General features: G+C 40.9%; 1 protein-coding gene across 1 annotated transcript in view; it reads right to left on the bottom strand.

Moving 5' to 3' along the window:
• Window positions 1-19,393, bottom strand: part of CENPE (centromere protein E) — a 43,166-nt gene that overhangs the window by 11,783 nt on the left and 11,990 nt on the right. Inside the window, exons 18-35 of the mRNA XM_033060460.1 lie at window positions 16,741-16,815; window positions 16,369-16,491; window positions 15,936-16,070; window positions 14,505-14,682; window positions 13,892-14,046; window positions 10,780-11,094; window positions 8,810-9,121; window positions 8,461-8,619; window positions 7,782-7,991; window positions 6,952-7,236; window positions 6,686-6,844; window positions 5,668-5,910; window positions 4,937-5,146; window positions 3,741-4,025; window positions 3,475-3,633; window positions 2,457-2,699; window positions 1,357-1,557; window positions 1,128-1,274 (exon numbers count right to left, since the gene is read on the bottom strand). Of these exons, the coding sequence (XP_032916351.1) occupies window positions 1,128-1,274; window positions 1,357-1,557; window positions 2,457-2,699; window positions 3,475-3,633; window positions 3,741-4,025; window positions 4,937-5,146; window positions 5,668-5,910; window positions 6,686-6,844; window positions 6,952-7,236; window positions 7,782-7,991; window positions 8,461-8,619; window positions 8,810-9,121; window positions 10,780-11,094; window positions 13,892-14,046; window positions 14,505-14,682; window positions 15,936-16,070; window positions 16,369-16,491; window positions 16,741-16,815 (3,594 nt within the window). The remainder of the gene's footprint in view (window positions 1-1,127; window positions 1,275-1,356; window positions 1,558-2,456; window positions 2,700-3,474; window positions 3,634-3,740; window positions 4,026-4,936; window positions 5,147-5,667; window positions 5,911-6,685; window positions 6,845-6,951; window positions 7,237-7,781; window positions 7,992-8,460; window positions 8,620-8,809; window positions 9,122-10,779; window positions 11,095-13,891; window positions 14,047-14,504; window positions 14,683-15,935; window positions 16,071-16,368; window positions 16,492-16,740; window positions 16,816-19,393) is intronic.

Genomic DNA, 19,393 nt, shown 5'->3' on the forward strand with positions numbered 1-19,393 from the left:
TCTGTCTGTGTGAAAATACATTCAGGATAGCTAACTAACAAAAGGTCTGAGGAATTCTCAGTTTGAGGGCAGAAGCACGGTAACGAAATTAATTTGACACCAACTTAGTATAATGGAAAATAATGGAAGGGAGGATTTAGGGGATTTTTAAAAAACCAAAGTGCTTCTGTTTGAGGTTCAACAAGGGGAACTGTCAGGTCACAACACCCCCCATGCAGTCCAATAGGCTGGGGGAATAGTGTCTGGAAAGCTTCCCAGCAGGAAAGGACCTGGGCATCCTGGTCAACAGTTAGCAGAATGTGAGCCAGCGTGTGCCCCAGCAGCCAAGAAGGTCAATGGCATACTGGCTTGTGTCAGGAATAGAGTGGCCAACAGGACTAGGAAACAGATTGGCACTAGCAAGGCCACACCTCAAATTCTGTGTTCAGTTCTGAGCCCCTCAATACAAGAAGGACTTTGGGGTGCTGGAGCATGTCCAGGGAAGGGCAGTAGAGCTGGGGAAGGGTCTGGAGCACAAATTCTGTGAGGAGCAGCTGAGGAGCTGGGAGAAGAGGCAGCTCAGGGGGCACCGCACTGCTCCACAACTCCCTGACAGGAGGGAGTAGCCTCTTCTCTCCAGTAACATGTGGTAGGCTGGGGGAGGTTTAGGCTGGTTATTAGGAAACATATCTCAGTTGAAAAGAAAAAGTTGTCAAGTACTGGAACAGGCCGCCCAGGGAAGCGGTGGAATCACCATCCCTGGAGCCACTTCAAAGATGCATACATCTGGCACTTATGGACACGGTTTGTTTAGCAGTGCTGGTTTAAGGGTTGAAATCTATAATTTAAGAGGTGTTTTCCAACTTAAATGATTCTATGATCCTACATGGCTATTTATTTTCATTGGGGTGGTTGGACAGTAATGAAAGCCAGTGAGATGTTCTGTGAATATTGAAGTGAACTTCTCCATTGACACAAGATATGCAATCACAGAACAACAACAGCAAATCAACTGATCCTGTGGTATGCAGCATCTTAGCAAGATATGCAAACCATTCTATACATAATGTACAGAAGGTTTATGCTCCATGACAAGTGTCAGTAAGTTCCTGTATGCACTCTTAAAACAAGCAGAAAAATAAGCTTACCTTAATCGTCAAGGTTCTTTCTTTCAAGTTGTCATCAGCCACCTGCTCCGCAAGATCCACTGAGTTGACCTGAATGGACATATTATTCAGATTTCTATGCTTCAGTTGTTCTAAAGCATCTTCCAGTTTGGCCTTTGTTTCAGCACACTAAAAGAAAAGAACACATATTAAAGTACAATTACACATGAGAAGTTATAAGTAACTCAGGTACGCAAATTGCAACACTCACCATATCAGAATTTCTTTGCAATTCTGTCTTGAGTTGGTCGCGCTCAGACCTGACATTCTGAAGAAGTTTTTGCAGCTCATCTTTTTCTTGATTAACTGATGAGACGTGTTCTTTAAATTGTAAAGAGTGACTAGTTCTTTCAGCTAATAACTGGTCCTTCTCACAAGATACACTATTTAGTGTCTCAGTTAACTGTTGAATCTACAGTGAACAGTGGAGAAAAATGCAAATCACCATTTGTAATGTATTTTACTGTATTTACACCCTAGGAAGCAGTGAAATCAGTTGTGTAAAATAAATCACAATTTTTAATTACTGAAATTCACACTAGCAAAAAGTAAAGTTTAAAAGTAACGTTGGTGTTCTAATAATATAGAAAAAAAATTCACAAGGAAGAGGAATTGCATGACACCCAAAAAAGTCTACAACAGTCAACTTTGGTCTTCTGTGAAACAAGAAGAATCAAAGAAAAACACAATCAACTTATGTCTATATAACAAGAAACTTAAAATAAATAGAAGATAAGCATAAAAAAATGGACACTATTGTTATATCTCCTCAACCTAAGAGTAATATCTGCTACACAGAAGCAATCCTCAATTAGACTCTTTGATCTACAGAGGTAGAATTGGACAGGTGAAAAGCCGAAAAGCAAAAAATATGAAAAGAATGAGTTGGCAAGAACAAAGTACAAAGACTTAGAAATATTGACTAGGATTCAAAAAGTGGGAAAAGCACCAAGGATTCAAAACCCAGTTACGTTGATGCTGTCTACACAGTGCCTTTTCAAATGTTATAATACATGTTCAAGTACTGATTATTAGATTAAATATGCACATATATGATAAATTCACATTCATTTCACAGCTGGACCAATCCAATGGGTTACCAGGCTGAGACAAGTTGAGGATGTCATTACTAAATACCAGTAAAGAAACTTAAACAAAATCCTTTACCCATGTTCATGTTTCTTTACCGACCATAAAAATGATGCACTGAGAATTAAAAATTAAATAGGATTTACGTTGAGCAAGAGTTTGGCACATCAGTGACAAAACGTCACAATACAGATGTAGTGACTAAACACCAAAACTCCTCACCTTGCTTGTTAGGCTGTCCTTCAAAATCTCTGCCTGCCTCTGAGCCTTTAACAGATGTTCTTCCCTTTCTTTACAAGTCTCTACCATTTGCTGCAGCTCATCTTTCTCCTTGTTAAGTAAAGCAATTCTCTCCAGCTGCTGACACACTTGCTCATTCACTGCCCTTTCCATTTGTTCCTTTTCTGCCAGGAGGTTGCCATACTCAGCTGTGACACGAGTCAGGTTTTCAGTGACTTCGGTGAGCTGGAAAGAACAAATGCAAACCAGTATTGGCATTTATAATCACCTCCTGCATGGGCAAAAGTAACTTGATGCTTTGGAGACAAAACCAACCAGTAACATTCCAAGTTCCTAAATTTTCTAGTCCCAGCAGTGAGGCTTAGGGTGAAGATTGTTACTGGATCATCACTCAGAAGCACTGTCTGTACATATGGGTTGTTGTAAATAGGATTGTTTTAAGGAGATGATCCCCAATGGATTCCTGTTGTACAAAGTCAAAATGGATAAGAAAATTCTGCTTAAAAGCCAATCACATCTCAGTGCTTCTATCTCAGTGGCAGGCAAAACTAAATGTAGAATAGCATGCAAGACATTCTAAAGCCATAAATATGGCTCAATTGCTGTACCCATAACAGATAGGAGCCATCACTATATGCTAAAATGAAGCCCCCAATCCACACTGGCTTCAGACATGAAAACAAAAACTAAAGAACAAATTTATAATATTGAAATAAAGAATGAGCTAAGCTGTCTTAAAATTGCTCAAGGATCTTCTGAAAAACAGAGCTAATTCCCATTACTGGACTGTGAAAAATTTAGGATTGGACAAATGCACAGAGGTCAAAGTGCACTGTTGACTCCAAATAATATTCAGTGCTGGAGTACCAAGACATATTTAGTTACAAAGAATGAGTTTGTTTATTACATCTACTGGAGCCCTACAAACTGAAGTTTGCAGTTGACACAGGCTGCCAAACCCAACAGAACTTGTGGTTTTCTTGACAAAAATGCTTCTGACCTTCTGCTGCAGTTCATCCGTTTTTTCCTTCAATGCCTCTTGCACCTTTGAGAGCTGATTTTCTTTCTCTGAAATACTTCCTTCCAGCTCCACAATCATCTCCTGATGTTGTCCAAGAGATTCACGAGCACATCTCAACTCTTCCTGCATCTCTGAGTTCTTTGGACACAATTAAAGTACATTTAACACCTGAACAACACTTCCAAAATCTAAGACAGAAATCTACCAAACCTGTTCTCCTACAGGAAGAGGACCACTTTTATTACCTTGCTAATTGTCTCCTGTAGAGTTTCTCTTAGCTGGTCTCTCTCATTCTGGAGATGTTCCAGTTGCATTTTAAAATTATCATCATCGTTTTTCGTCTGGATGCTGACATCCAAGGAGTGAAGTGGTTTTGGAATATCATCTGTTCTTTCCATTTTTTCAGATTCTCCTTGATATTCATTGGCCTTGGCTTCCTCCATTTCACGCAATTTCCTTTGTGCTTGGCTCAGCTCTTCTCTCAGAAGGAATAATTCTTGCTCCATAGATTGTCCTTGAATCTGTGGTGTCTGTGTTGTAAGAGATTCAAGTAAACACATTGAGGAAGTAGCTTTAAGAAAAACTTATCTTACACCTTTGACAGGTTGATTATGTACAACAGACAGCAACATGACTTAAGAGAGATTTGTACTTTTTAAACGTATAAAATTTGACCAATCTCCATATTCAATTTAAGTTTCATAAAATAAGAGACCTGTAATAATAAAAGTCGAAGCAAAAACTTATACAAGAAGTTATTAGAAGTAGAATTCCAGTATCGTAGTTTAAGCAAGGAGCGGAACATCAACAACAAAAAAGCCCAACAACAAACCTCTCCTGTTTCAAAACTAGAGACCTTATCTCTACTTCTTGTGTCAGCATTATAGAATGCTAGGTAGGCCCAGGAAATTATTTACTTGAAATTTGTCCACTGTCCCTTCAATATTAAAATAAACACACATGCATTACTATTCTTTTGAAGTTTGCATTATATATACATATATATATATATACCCACACTCAGACGTACAACCACGCCATGCATTTCTAGAAAGTGTTGATTGGGATTTTACTGCCAGGAAAAAAGTCAGTTCTACAAATACTTTAAAAAGCAGAATTACTCTTTCCAGATGAACAAATTTCACCTTCAGCTTAATTGATTATAAGAACCACATTCATGTGCAAATCAATTCAGAACATCACCATTCTGTATCAAGTTAATATTTTACTTACAGAAAAACATTTGTCACATTCTGGTACCAGCTATCCATATATAAAGATATGGGGGGGGGGGGTTATATCTCAAGTAAACAATAATTGTACTATTTAATGGTCTGCAGTCAAGTAACCATGACCCTTTTGTGCAGTGTCTTTTCAAATTATTTCACTCAAGCATAAGTTTAAATAAGCAAGCTTTCTGTTACAGCTTTAGCGTAATTACCAAAGATCCTTCCCCAAATTCTTCTGTTTTCAAAAGCAGACTGTCCAGCCTCTCCTGCAATGCATGGTTCTCTTGTGTAAGGAAGAGGATTTGTTCCTTTTGCACCTGAAGCTGATCACTTTCTCTACAGCTATTACTTTCTGATTTCTCCTCAGCAAGCTGATCTCTCTCTGATGTGATGATTTTCATTTCTTCAGTCATTTCTTCAATCTATTAAAAAATATGCAAAGACAGCATTTTCAACAATTCAAAATTAAATGCCAAGTTTTTTGATTCACTCTCCAAGTTTGTTCTTAACATCAAAAGAATATAACCAACACAGTAAATCTTCCAAACCAAGCCTGTCATTCACAAAGCATGAAAAGCACCAAGGATTCAAAACCCAGGTTACGTTGATGCTGTCTACACAGTGCCTTTTCAAATGTTATAATACATGTTCAAGTACTGATTATTAGATTAAATATGCACATATATGATAAATTCACATTCATTTCACAGCTGGACCAATCCAATGGGTTACCAGGCTGAGACAAGTTGAGGATGTCATTACTAAATACCAGTAAAGAAACTTAAACAAAATCCTTTACCCATGTTCATGTTTCTTTACCGACCATAAAAATGATGCACTGAGAATTAAAAATTAAATAGGATTTACGTTGAGCAAGAGTTTGGCACATCAGTGACAAAACGTCACAATACAGATGTAGTGACTAAACACCAAAACTCCTCACCTTGCTTGTTAGGCTGTCCTTCAAAATCTCTGCCTGCCTCTGAGCCTTTAACAGATGTTCTTCCCTTTCTTTACAAGTCTCTACCATTTGCTGCAGCTCATCTTTCTCCTTGTTAAGTAAAGCAATTCTCTCCAGCTGCTGACACACTTGCTCATTCACTGCCCTTTCCATTTGTTCCTTTTCTGCCAGGAGGTTGCCATACTCAGCTGTGACACGAGTCAGGTTTTCAGTGACTTCGGTGAGCTGGAAAGAACAAATGCAAACCAGTATTGGCATTTATAATCACCTCCTGCATGGGCAAAAGTAACTTGATGCTTTGGAGACAAAACCAACCAGTAACATTCCAAGTTCCTAAATTTTCTAGTCCCAGCAGTGAGGCTTAGGGTGAAGATTGTTACTGGATCATCACTCAGAAGCACTGTCTGTACATATGGGTTGTTGTAAATAGGATTGTTTTAAGGAGATGATCCCCAATGGATTCCTGTTGTACAAAGTCAAAATGGATAAGAAAATTCTGCTTAAAAGCCAATCACATCTCAGTGCTTCTATCTCAGTGGCAGGCAAAACTAAATGTAGAATAGCATGCAAGACATTCTAAAGCCATAAATATGGCTCAATTGCTGTACCCATAACAGATAGGAGCCATCACTATATGCTAAAATGAAGCCCCCAATCCACACTGGCTTCAGACATGAAAACAAAAACTAAAGAACAAATTTATAATATTGAAATAAAGAATGAGCTAAGCTGTCTTAAAATTGCTCAAGGATCTTCTGAAAAACAGAGCTAATTCCCATTACTGGACTGTAAAAAATTTAGGATTGGACAAATGCACAGAGGTCAAAGTGCACTGTTGACTCCAAATAATATTCAGTGCTGGAGTACCAAGACATATTTAGTTACAAAGAATGAGTTTGTTTATTACATCTACTGGAGCCCTACAAACTGAAGTTTGCAGTTGACACAGGCTGCCAAACCCAACAGAACTTGTGGTTTTCTTGACAAAAATGCTTCTGACCTTCTGCTGCAGTTCATCCGTTTTTTCCTTCAATGCCTCTTGCACCTTTGAGAGCTGATTTTCTTTCTCTGAAATACTTCCTTCCAGCTCCACAATCATCTCCTGATGTTGTCCAAGAGATTCACGAGCACATCTCAACTCTTCCTGCATCTCTGAGTTCTTTGGACACAATTAAAGTACATTTAACACCTGAACAACACTTCCAAAATCTAAGACAGAAATCTACCAAACCTGTTCTCCTACAGGAAGAGGACCACTTTTATTACCTTGCTAATTGTCTCCTGTAGAGTTTCTCTTAGCTGGTCTCTCTCATTCTGGAGATGTTCCAGTTGCATTTTAAAATTATCATCATCGTTTTTCGTCTGGATGCTGACATCCAAGGAGTGAAGTGGTTTTGGAATATCATCTGTTCTTTCCATTTTTTCAGATTCTCCTTGATATTCATTGGCCTTGGCTTCCTCCATTTCACGCAATTTCCTTTGGTCTTGGCTCAGCTCTTCTCTCAGAAGGAATAATTCTTGCTCCGTAGATTGTCCTTGAATCTGTGGTGTCTATGTTGTAAGAGATTCAAGTAAACACGTTTAGGAAGTAGCTTTAGGAAAAACTTATCTTACACCTTTGACAGGTTGATTATGTACAACAATCAGAGGCACTGCTATAAAAACACACACACAGAAGTGTAATCATCACATCTAATTACAGGAAGTGTTGGATGCCTTGTTCCTTTTAGTGCCAGGAAAGAAGTCGTTTCCACCTATGTTTTAAAAGGGCTGAACTACCCTTTTTAGATGAGTTTTGTCTACTTAGTTATAGGACATTCCTGTGCAGATCCGTACAGATCATTACTATCTTGTACCATGTTAATATTCTATTTATAGTCATTCTCCTACTAGACATCCATATATATACATATATATATATGTATATTTATATAAACAATATTCATGGCCTATATCTTAAGTAAACCATAATAAACTTGGCATTTAATGAGGTGCAGTTAAGTAACACGATCTCTTTCTGCAGTGTCTTTTGCAATCATTTCACTTAAGTCCAAGTTTAAATAGCAAGCTTTCCATTACAATTTTAGCATAATTACCAAAGATCCTTCCCCAAATTCTTCTGTTTTCAAAAGCAGACTGTCCAGCTTCTCCTGCAATGCACGGTTCTCTTGTATAAGGAAAAGGATTTGTTCCTTTTGCACCTGAAGCTGATCACTTTCTCTACAGCTATTACTTTCTGATTTCTCCTCAGCAAGCTGATCTCTCTCTGATGTGACGATTTTCATTTCTTCAGTCATTTCTTCAATCTATTAAAAATATGTAAAGACAGCATTTTCAACAATTCAAAATTAAATGCTAAATTTTGTTGGATTCACAATCCTAAAGTATTTATACCAGGCTTTTGCAGTACCTTGGGATCTGTGCTGCCATTGACAATAGTGTTAGACGTCTCATATGGATGTATAAACAATGAAATTATTTATATTTTAAATATAAATCAACCTACTTTCTACACTTAAGTAACCCTCTTCTCCTCTTCCATTTGCCATCCAATGCAACTACTCAAATCCACAATCATGGGGCACACAAGTTAAGCAAAGGTTTATCAGACTGTACATTACACCTGGAAGCTCTACAGAAACCGCAGCAGCCAGTAAAGACTTGAATTGGGCAGTACTGTTTTCTTGCTCACTTGTTACTAAGAGCCTAGAAAGTTTTTAAGGACATGCCAAGCAGATTAACTAGGCATGTTTTAATTATTGCATAAAGTTTTACCCGTATCTGGAGTTCTTTAATGGTTTTCCCGAGTGCCTCTTCAACACTCAGAATCTGAGATTCTTTTTCAGAAATACTTTTTTCCAACTTCTTGACAATGTTCTGGGATTCCTTCAGAGAATTCTGTGTATTTCTGAGATCTTCATGTGCCAAGATGTTCTTTAGAATACATGAGAGAAAATTCACAAAGAAAATACACATATTTTGCAATATTAGTAAGCATTCCTTGATTAAAATCAACCACACAAACTCCCACTCCTATATTCTCCTAAATATTTTAGCATAGTTTATAAGTCTACGTTTTTCTCCTAACATGTATGATCTGTTTCTAAAAATGCAAAATTCCTACCATTGAAACAGTGTCCTTTATATCCTCTCTGAGTTGCTCTGTCTCAGCTTGGAGAGACTCCCCTTTATGTTTCAGGTCATCTCTTTCCTGGGTTAGAGTTTTTATTTCCTCTTGACATTCTGTAAGCTGCTGCAAGACTGCCTGGATCTCCAAATCTTCTGCCTCCCGTCTCACTTCATTAATCCTTTCTTCCTCTTTTAATTGCTCCATTTCATTTAACTTGTGCTGAGTTTGAATAAGATTTTCTCTTAGCTCAAGAAGTTCTTTTTGCTCTGCTGTTTTTTCTTCCAGTTCTTTGATTTTGCTAGAGAGCTTCAGTTTGCAAAGGAAAAGGACAGACACTTCCATTGTAATGCAGAACTCCATTATACATACTTGTTCTTTTATGAGCTTATAAAGGTCATAATTTCTCTTTAAGTCAGTGCTTATACTCTTGGCCACAATAAATATGCATTTCATTATGGAACCTTCCTGTGATGGCTCCTCAGCAGCAAAAGTCTTTCTAAAACATACACATGAAACTGTAGCATAACTTAGAAATTATCAAAACTATAGCTGAAATACGACAGCCAAAGCAGTGCACAAAGTTTGGTCAAAAATATGTATGTTTAACTTCCTTTACTTTTAAAATTTTTTATATTTATTTTTTCATTCCAATCACCAAATTCCAATTTGTGTTCTAAAAGATCTCCAGTTCCCAATGTGGAAACTTTGTTTCTATGACTTTATGTAGAATAGGTGAGATAGAAAAAAACTTACATAAAGATAATATTTAACAATGGGAAAAGAAAATTAAAAAGTCAATTTCAGAACAGTCTGGAGCAACATACAGTAATTTCACAATTATAAGCCGCAACATTTTGACTTTTGGTCCAAACCCAAAGTGTGGCTTATAATCAGGTGCGGTTTATATACAGAAAAAGAAAAAAAATGTTGCTGTTTTAGTTTGGAGGACAGGTGTCTGCTGAGAAAGGCAGGAACTTCTCTTTGAAATGGAGAATGTAAACCCCCTCCCTCCAAATTATTATAATTTTTAAATCAAAGGGCTTTCAGGCAAAGATATGGGAATTAGGAATAACAGTTCTTTTCTAGGGAAATTAAAATAGAAATACAGTACTACAAAGAAACAAACTCCAAACCCTGACAAAGTCAGAGTACAACCTGACACCCCATCAGGCAGGGTGGTGGTAGCAGTCCCATTAAATGGTAGCTGCAGTCCTCTTGCAGTGACAGATGTGATTCAGTTGAAGCAGTGCTCCTGTAGAAGGTGCAGTTTCCCTCTAAAGGTCCAGTAGTGATGTGGAGAAATCAGGTTTTCCTCTGGAGTCCAGTGGAGAAAGGAGCTACCTTAGTGTCCCAAAACCTCTGTTTTTATCTTGGTAAGAAATGTTGGGCTCTTCCTCCTGGCTGGAGCAACTTTTAATGGGATGCAGTAATTTTCTCAGTCCCACAGTGGGACTCAATGGGCCATTAGCAGAAAATGACTCTCTGAAGGAAGGACGGGTTGTGAAAAAGATAAAGAACAATGCCCTGCCTGGTTTCAATGGATGGCCCATTAGCAGAATATCTGCCCTTGAGATAAGGATCACTGCCCCCACCCTCAACAGATGGTGATAGAATAGATACCTTTTATCACATCCTGTATTGTAATGTGTGGCTTATAATCAGGTGCGGCTTATATATGGACAAAGAATGAAAAGTTGCTGGCACCCTTAAGTGCGGCTTATACTCAGTGCGGCTTATAATTGTGAAATTACTGTACATTTCTTTGCCTACAAAAAGAGATCATTGAGCTGCCAAATCCTTCAGTATACTCCTGGCACACAATAAGTAGTACCCACTAGTGCTAGAGGAAGTCAGAGATAATTGTCATTTATACTTTTAAGAGTATTTCTCCAAAACATTTTTTATTAGCACTATGAATTAATTCCTCAAATCTCTTATATAAAAAGGAGCAAGCTGACACTGACCTCTAATTTCATTTCATCCAGAATTGTTTTTGACTCTTGTGCTTCTTTAGATAGGCATTCTATTTGGAGCTTCATTTTTTCATTGGTTTCTGATGCAGCTATATATTTTTGTTCTATTTCTTCATGGAGCTGTTTAAGTGCTACATATTCCTCATCAGACTTCACATATTTCAGTTGTGCATCTGTGAGATTGTCTTTTGATTTTTCAATTTCTTCAGACATATGTTTAAGTCTCATTTCATTATCAGCTACTTCAGAAAGCAGTTTCTCATTTTCCAATTTTAATAAGCGTAACTCCTCACATTTTTCAAGAATCTGCGAACACAAAAACAATATTAATATATAGTGTTTTCTAAATCAATAAATGTCAGAACTACATAATAAAAAACAGATCCACGTGAAGATACAGGATGTAAAGTACAGGCAAACATATAGCACAATACATCGTGTTTTGCTCAACTGGGAGGGAATTGTCTAGCAAAGAATCTTTAAAAGATAAGGAAGACAGTCAAGCCCCTACCCAAGTCCTGAAATCTTTCTTCTAACTCTTCAGATGTTCTTCAGTACTTCTTATTTCCTATGTTTGAGCTAAAACTGGACTCCTGAACTGGATATTTACTTGTATCAATACTTTTTTCATTATACTGATGCCTTGGACTGGCTACCTAAAACAGAGGCTAGACAGAGTTAGAGAATAAAGTAGGTATTTATTAAAGGCCTTCGAAGGATGCACCTTGGGCAGTGCAAAAGCCTATCAAGAGGCTACACTCAAGATGGACAAGTCAAAAGTTTCCTCAGATGGATGTATGTTTTGACTATTTGCGTATCAGAGGTTAATCGTCCAATTATAGCCTCAGGATATGAAGTCACATTCCCCCAGTTTGCTTCTCTCCCCTCCCCGATTCACTTTTGTTTATACAGTACAGTAATTTCACGACCATAAGGCGCACCGGACTATAAGGCGCACCTCCGGGAGTCGGTAAATTTTGCAACTTTGTACATTATATAAGGCACACCAAACTATATAAGGCGCACTTTTTTTTTTTGCAGCGAGGATCTGCCTCCAGCTCGCCCTGTGCAGCTGCTGGTTGAGGCCCCGCCTCAACCCGGCAGCCATGGGCCCCCGGGCCCGCCCACCGCCTCTCGGCACCACCTCCCCAGAGCCGGGCTATGCCCACCGCCGCTCTGTGCTGCCTCCCCGGGGCCAGAGCATGCCTGCCGCCTCTTGGCGCCGCCTCCACGGGGCATGCCTGCCGGGGCACCACAGGCCTCCAGGTCTGCCTGTACGCGGTAGCTGCGGCCCCCATGGCCCCATCTCCACCCGGCGGCCGCGGCCCTGCCGGCTTCCCCCACGGCTTGCGGCTCACACTTCCGGGTTGGCAAATTTCCGAACTTTTGCCCATATATAAGGCACACCGGACTATAAGGCGCACTTCCAGGTTCGGGTGAAAATTTTAGTCAAAAAGTGCGCCTTATAGTCCTGAAATTACTGTAATTTCACGACTATAAGGCACACCGGATTATAAGGTGCACCTCCAGGAGCTGGCAAATTTCGCAACTTTGTACATTATACAAGGTGCGCCAGACTATAAGGCGCACTTTTTTTTTGCAGCGTAGATCGGTGCCACGTGCAACAAAGTAACGAATTAGTAACGGAATCCCGCGATCATGGAGTTCACTGGCAGGTGCCCAATTTGCAAACATTTTTCACAGATTGGTGTAGCCTTTAAACACAGCCCCAGGCGTCCTCCCCATGCACAGGCCCCAGCACTCCCGCCCTCCCCTGGCTGGCAAGGCGAGGCTCGGAGCGGCCGTGGTTCGTGGCTACTGCGGTTCAGGGTGGTTCGGGGTTGCCCGCAGTTCGGGGGTGCCCACGGCTCGGGGCGGCTCAGGACGGCGCGGGGCTGCCTGTGGCTCACAGCTGTCACGGTTTGGGGCAGCTTGGGGTTGCCCGGGACTGCCCGCTCCCTCCCTCCCCGTGCGGCTCCTGCTGGCCGGGAGCTGCCCACAGCCGCCTGGTCCCACCCACCCTGCGTGGTTCCTGCTGGTTGGGGGTTGCCTGGTCCCGCCCACCCCGTGTGGCTCCTGCTGGCTGCAGTTGCCCGTTCCCGCCCCAACTCGCGGCTTGGCTCACGGCTCGCACTGCTGGGTTGGCAAATTTTGCAACTTTCTACATTATATAAGGCGCACCAGACTATAAGGTGCACTTCCGGGTTTGGACCAAAATTTTAGTCAAAAGGGTGCGCCTTATAGTCGTGAAATTACTGTACTTTCCAGGGCCTAAGGCAAATAGTGTGACCTTGGTTCCCAAGCCCAGAAGGATTGTTAAGCTTGACCAAAATGTGAAGAAAGCTTCAATTTTTATACAGAGTTCAGAGCTATTCACTAATGCAGTATAAAAGCTGAAAAATGTAATAGCTAAAACCTTAAGGCATCAATACAGGGATGAATTTAACATCTAATTACATTTTGTTGATTAGAGGAAGTAGACTCTTGCAGGGTTTGGAACTTTTTGCAAAGCATTCATGAGTTTGTAGACTACTTGCCCTAAATAATTTTCACTGCACATACTTAGTAGCAAGTGGTTCTTAGAACAAAGAAAGCTAGAAAGTGTTTGCAAACAAACCCTCTAAAAATTTACAGCATACTTAGTCTACCCTTATCTGCCAGGAAATAAAAAAGTTTCTTAACAAGTTTTCCAGAATTTGCAAGGTAAATCTCTCACTTCTCAAGCAGAATTTCTGCTAAGACATCTTGACATTTTCTTTTTGCTCAGACAAAATAATGAGTTTTAGAATAGTGTTCAGGATCAAACACCATTGCATCAATACATTGTTGTCAGTATTTGTCACAGCAAATAAACATGCAAATGTTGGACTAGAAAATCATGATTAATTGTAGTAGTCAGTGACTAAATGTATTGAACTAAACATAAACTTTACTCCCAGGTACAAATATTAAATATCTGAGAACCAATAATTTAAGAAACTGTTAAATCTCAAGTTGACTCACAACAATTTTTGGCTTTAAAACCTCATATACAACAGGCCTCCATTAGTACGTTACTAGTGAAGCACAATACAAAATCAAGAAAAAAAGGTTTTGTTTTTACCTCTTTCTTTTGCATCTCAAGAGTATTTGGTAGAGACTGAAATTCTGATAGCTCATTTACTTGTTTTTGTAGAAGCGCATTCTCTTTCAAAGCATTTTCCAGTTCTCCTTTTAAGTCAGCTGCCTTTTTTTCCAGTTCCACATGAGAAAGCAGATCTAGAAAATTAAGTTTAGACTAATAAGTGGGTGCAAGACAAAAAAAATCATGCTTTAAATTAAGCAGAAGATTTATTATGCATTCTGAATATCATATCGCTATAATTCCAGAAAAGTACATTTTACTGTTGCCAACCATTAAAAGACTAAGCTCCTGGCCTGAATTCTGTCAGTACTTGTTAGGTTGCTATCTAGTTTATTTTAGATTCTCTCCAATAATTTCATTGACCTGGCTGTACAAAATGTAAAATATTCTGTAAGCTGCAATTTTCCAGAATGTTCAAGAAAGTGCTCAAGTAGGTACTCCATGCCAGTAATACCAGACACTGGTTTCTTTATACTGACAGAGTCTCCATATATAGAGGAAGACAAGAGCCAAAGCCTTGCCAATACTCCCACCACTACAGGGAAAAGGGAGGAGAGAGGGAGCAGAGAAAAGGCACCACCTGGAACAGTACCTTTTGGAACTTTACCCTCCATCAGTGAAGTTAGTCTTGCATTTTCTTGAAATAAAGATTGCAGCTCTCTCTGCAAATCAGCTTGCATTTTCCGGTAACTGGCTTTTCCTGCTTCTATTTGGCCTTGATATAATTGAACATCCTTTTGCATTTGGTTGTGGCTGTTTAAGATGTCATTCTTCAGGAAAACAATACAACACGGAAGTCACACACAGAATAAAAGTCTATGTACTTGACATTTAAATAATGCATTTGGTACATTTTCTGTTGTCACTCTGACCAGCTTTGACCTTGATAAATATAGCAGAATAATGCACAACTTAACAACTGCATTCCTGTCATATTCCTCTAACAAAACATGGTTTAGAGGTCAGGGCCAAAACTGCTGCTATTATTTTGTCTTTACTCTTTCAGAGCTCAAAGTACAGTAATTTCACGATTACAAGCCGCACCATTTTGACTAAAATTTTGCTCCCACATCGGAAATGCGGCTTACACTCAGGGGCAGCTAATGTGTGAATAATTTTCTGACATTTCCAACCCCAGAAGAGCAAACCGAGGTGCTGAGCCGAGCACTGGCCAGTAAAACCCGGGTTTACACGATTGTTACAAATTGGTTAGTCTGCTGCGCAGCGGGTGGAGTCTGGATCCCTGCTGGCAGCGCAGGAGGGGAAGGGAGGCAGGGGAGCTCCCTCCTTCCCTCCTCTCACAGCCTGGGGGAGGCAGGGGCTCCATGCTGCCATCCCCGTGGCTCGGGAGGGAGGCAGGGGGCTTCCTCCTGCCTGCCGCCGTGGGAGTGTTCCTTCCCCCCCTGCCACCGTGGGGCAGCACCGGGCCGGGGTGAGCGAGCCCAGAGGCGGTGGCCAGCCCCGAGTGGCCCCGCCAAGTGGCAGCACCAAGCTGGGCCACTCCAAGCAGGCCGAGCCCTCACGGCCCGAGCCGAGTCAGTAAACCCCCGCCCCCGATTCTGTTACTATTTGGCAACTTTGTTGCACGCGGGTCCTCGCTGCGTACGACAGAGCAGCTTATAATTGGGTGCGGCTAATTTATGGACAAAGAACGAAATGTTTGCCAACACCCGGAGATGCGGCTTATAGTCCGTGCGGCTTGTAATCTGTAAACTCCATCCTACTTCTGAGTCCACATCTCTTATTCCGTTTTCTGGTAAAATTAGGTCTGTAGTCATATGTACTAATACTGCCCTTAAGACTGCTTCTTTGCTTGTTCTTTCTCCTGGTAAATCTGAAACTAACCACCCACTCCTATGGGAAAAGCTTTTACTTTCTTTTTATAATAAAAGTATTACTTGGAGTACTTGGAGAAAGCTAATGATGAGTGCTCCACCACACTGATGGTCTTCACTAATCTGGAAACAGATAGGCCCTTAACAGCATTTGGTACAGCTACAAATGCAGTTCAACAAGTACTTGCCATCTTCTCCTTCAACTCCAAATTTTCACTTCTGAGAAAAGCAGATTCCTTCTTGGCATCCAAGGCTATGGCTTCACTGTCTAAGAGGGATTTATTCAGCTGCTGAATTTCTTCAATTAGTTTATCAGAATCTCCCTGAAAAAGACAATACTCAAAGAAGCACAAGCCTATAGAGCCATAATAAGGCAAATGTGTTCATTTTAATGTGGTTAAAATGTAAGTGAAGGCTTAGAAAACTCAGTAACTTTAAGAGGAAGAGTAGACTTCCCTAGACTACCACTGTATGATATGTAGTAATTAGCATTTTAAGCTTTGTAAAACTGAATTTCCCTGTATCTGTTAGGAAGCAGATGTTCATCATACCAAGGCTATACCTAAATATAACTCAGAAAAACAAAGTCGTCTCTCAACCCAGCAGAAAACTGAAGTTTACCATTGAAAAAGATGTCTCCTTTTTTCCCACTCCTGCTTTTTGCAATTCTTCCACACGATCCTGTAATATTTTTATTTTGTTCTCTTTCTCTTTTAGCTGTTCCAGTTTGGAATTTATTTCTGCCTAAAAATTGGACGAAAAAAAGGGGGGAAAGAAGATTCTAGTGCTCAGTTTGGTTTTTCAGGTCAGAATTTATCAAAACCTACACAAAAAGCATTCATGGTTTTTAGACATACCCTCCTTATAGCTGGTAAGATTAACCCAAGCACAATGATGCCTAGTTTGTCCTCAGCAGATATGATATTTCAAGCTAAACAAACCAAGCACATTTCATACAAGTCTTACCACCTGTAAATTAATGGAGAGGCTCACCTCAAGTTCCTCATTGTATACTTCAGCATTTGAAACTAGATTCCTTAAGTTGGCAATTTCATGCATTAGTTGTACCTGTGGAGCAAATTAAAGCAAAATTGCAGAGGATATTAGAAAGCACCCACACCAGTAGCTTTAGTTGCCAACACCATGAAAACAAGCCATGTCTATCTTGTGTTTTCTTTTTTATTAGTATATACTCACACATCTACTTAAAAGCTACAAAGCAAGATGCTACATATTCTTTCAAAATAGATACATGAGATGCAAAGCTCTGTTTTAGCTTCCCAGTAATTAGAAAGAATTCAAGTGCAATTTAATCTGCAATAGTTTGACAAGCAAGAGCAACATTATCAAAGCAATTAATGCAGAAATTGTACAGATACAACACTTCTAATTCTAGCCATGTTAAGCAGATTTTTATGACACATGCAGGTATTTATGATTTACAGTAAATTCACGAATACAAGCCGCACTGAGTATAAGCCGCATCTCTGGGTGTTGGCAAATATTTCGGTTTTTGTCCATAAATAAGTCGCACCCGAATATAAGCCGCTCTGTCGTTCGCAGCGAGGACCCGCGTGCAATTAGTAACAGAACCGCAGGAGGGCGGGGTTTACTGGCTAAGCTAAGGCTGTGCAGGCTCGGCCCGCTAGGGGCTGCTGACGGGGTCAGGTGGCCCAGCCCGGTGCTGCCGCTCGGGGCCGGCTGCCACTGCCACTGGGCTCGGGGCCACCGGCCGCTGCCACTGGGCTTGGTCACCCCAGGTCGGCGCTGCCCCGCGGTGGCAGGCAGGGACGGAGCTTCCCCCGCTCCTACGGCAGCGGCGGCGGGCGGGGACGGAGCTTTCCTGCGCCCGTGGCGCCGGCGGCGGGCAGGGACGGAGCTTTCCCGCGCCTGTGGCGCCGGCGGCAGGCGCGGACAAAGCACCCCGCCTCCTCCCCGAGCCGCGGCAATGGCGGTGCGTGTTTCCACCTGCCTCCCCAGGCCACAGCAATGGTTGCGCGGGGCTCCCGTCGGCTCCCCGAGCCGCGGCAATGGCGGCGCGCACTTACCCCCCCCTCCCTGGGCCGCGGCAATGGCGGCGCGCACTTCACCCCCCTCCCCGGGCCGCGGCAATGGCTGCCCGGGGCTCCCGTCGGCTCCCCGAACCGCGGCAACGGCGGCGCGCCCCCCCACCCGTCCTCACCGAGCTGCGGCAGAGGAGGGAAGAAGAGAGCTCTCCCACCTCTCTCCCCACCCCCCGTGCTGCCTGCAGGGAGCCAGGGCAACACAGTAACACTGTAACAATCGCGGAGTGCCGGCTTTTACTGGCAGGTGCTTGGCTCAGCGCCCTGGCTGGCACGTCTGGGGTTGTAAATGTCAGAAAATTATTCACATATTAGCCGCCCCCGACTATTAGCCGTACTTCCGGGTTTCCACCAAAATTTTTGTCAAATTGCTGCGGCTTGTATTCGTGAAATTACTGTAATCTATTCACTAACAGGAATGAGAAGCCAAAATGGAAGTAAAACTAGCCATTAACACATTCAGTGGCATTCTCTGAAAGAAGTCACAAATAGAAGACCAGATAGGAGCTTTTTCAATTTCTTTCTTTTGGTCTATTTTAGAAAAGTTTTACAGTAAGTACTCATCTACAAGTACTTACGTATAATCACAAGTCAAGGTAAGAAAATGCAATCTACAAATTTAGGATCAGCTTAAAGCTTTAAAAAAGCACTCTCCTGTGAGTATTCCTATGTAGTTTATCTGTATAAACTGATATATTTCATCTCATGTATTTAGTGAAGTATGTGACCTTTCAGTATTGCTATAATTAGTCTCCTACATGGATAGCAATAAATGCTTACATTTTGTGGACTGTCTTCAGATAACTGAAAACAAATCATTCAAAAAACAATTCTTGCAATGGAAACTACTTTAGACATTACATCTGTTATTAGATACCTAAAAACTTTGCAGGGAATACTGTAACTTAGGATTTGTTAAACTTTGGCTAAGGAAGATAGCACATGCAGTCCAGCATAGAAAGGATCTTCTACAAATAATCCTAAGTACAAACTAAATGGTAATATTTTCAGGAGCCATTTTCTGTAAGATCCATACATCATTGTAGGGAACACAATGCAAATAAGCAGTGACATTGTTAAATTGTAACCTGAAATAAAAATGCAAAAGGGATGCAACAAACTTCAACATCCATGTCATGACCAGAAGATATTACACAGACAAATCTGCACAAGTAATGACCAGCAAAGGTATTGGGAAAGAAATGGAATAATACATCCACATCTCCATACCTCAAGTTACTGTTTTGTTTTTTTGTGGTTTTTTTTTTGTTTGTTTGGATTTTTTTGTTTGTTTTTTTTTCAATTTGTATGTTTGGGGTTTTTTTGTCATAACTCATTACACAGTCCAGACTTTAGGCAGGTAAAACCTAATATAAGGAGTAAGAACAGTAATTTCACTCGTATAAGGTGCACCCTTTTGACTAACATTTTGGTCCGAACCTGGAAGTGCACCTTATACCCCAGAGTGCCTTATATATGGACAAAGATCGGAAATTTGCCGGCACCCAGAAGCACGCCTTATAATCCGGTGCAGCTTATAGTCATGAAGTTACTGTATTTTAGACTACAGAATCAGAGCATAA

Source organism: Catharus ustulatus, chromosome 5 (assembly GCF_009819885.2).
Source record: "Catharus ustulatus isolate bCatUst1 chromosome 5, bCatUst1.pri.v2, whole genome shotgun sequence".
NCBI lineage: Eukaryota > Metazoa > Chordata > Aves > Passeriformes > Turdidae > Catharus > Catharus ustulatus.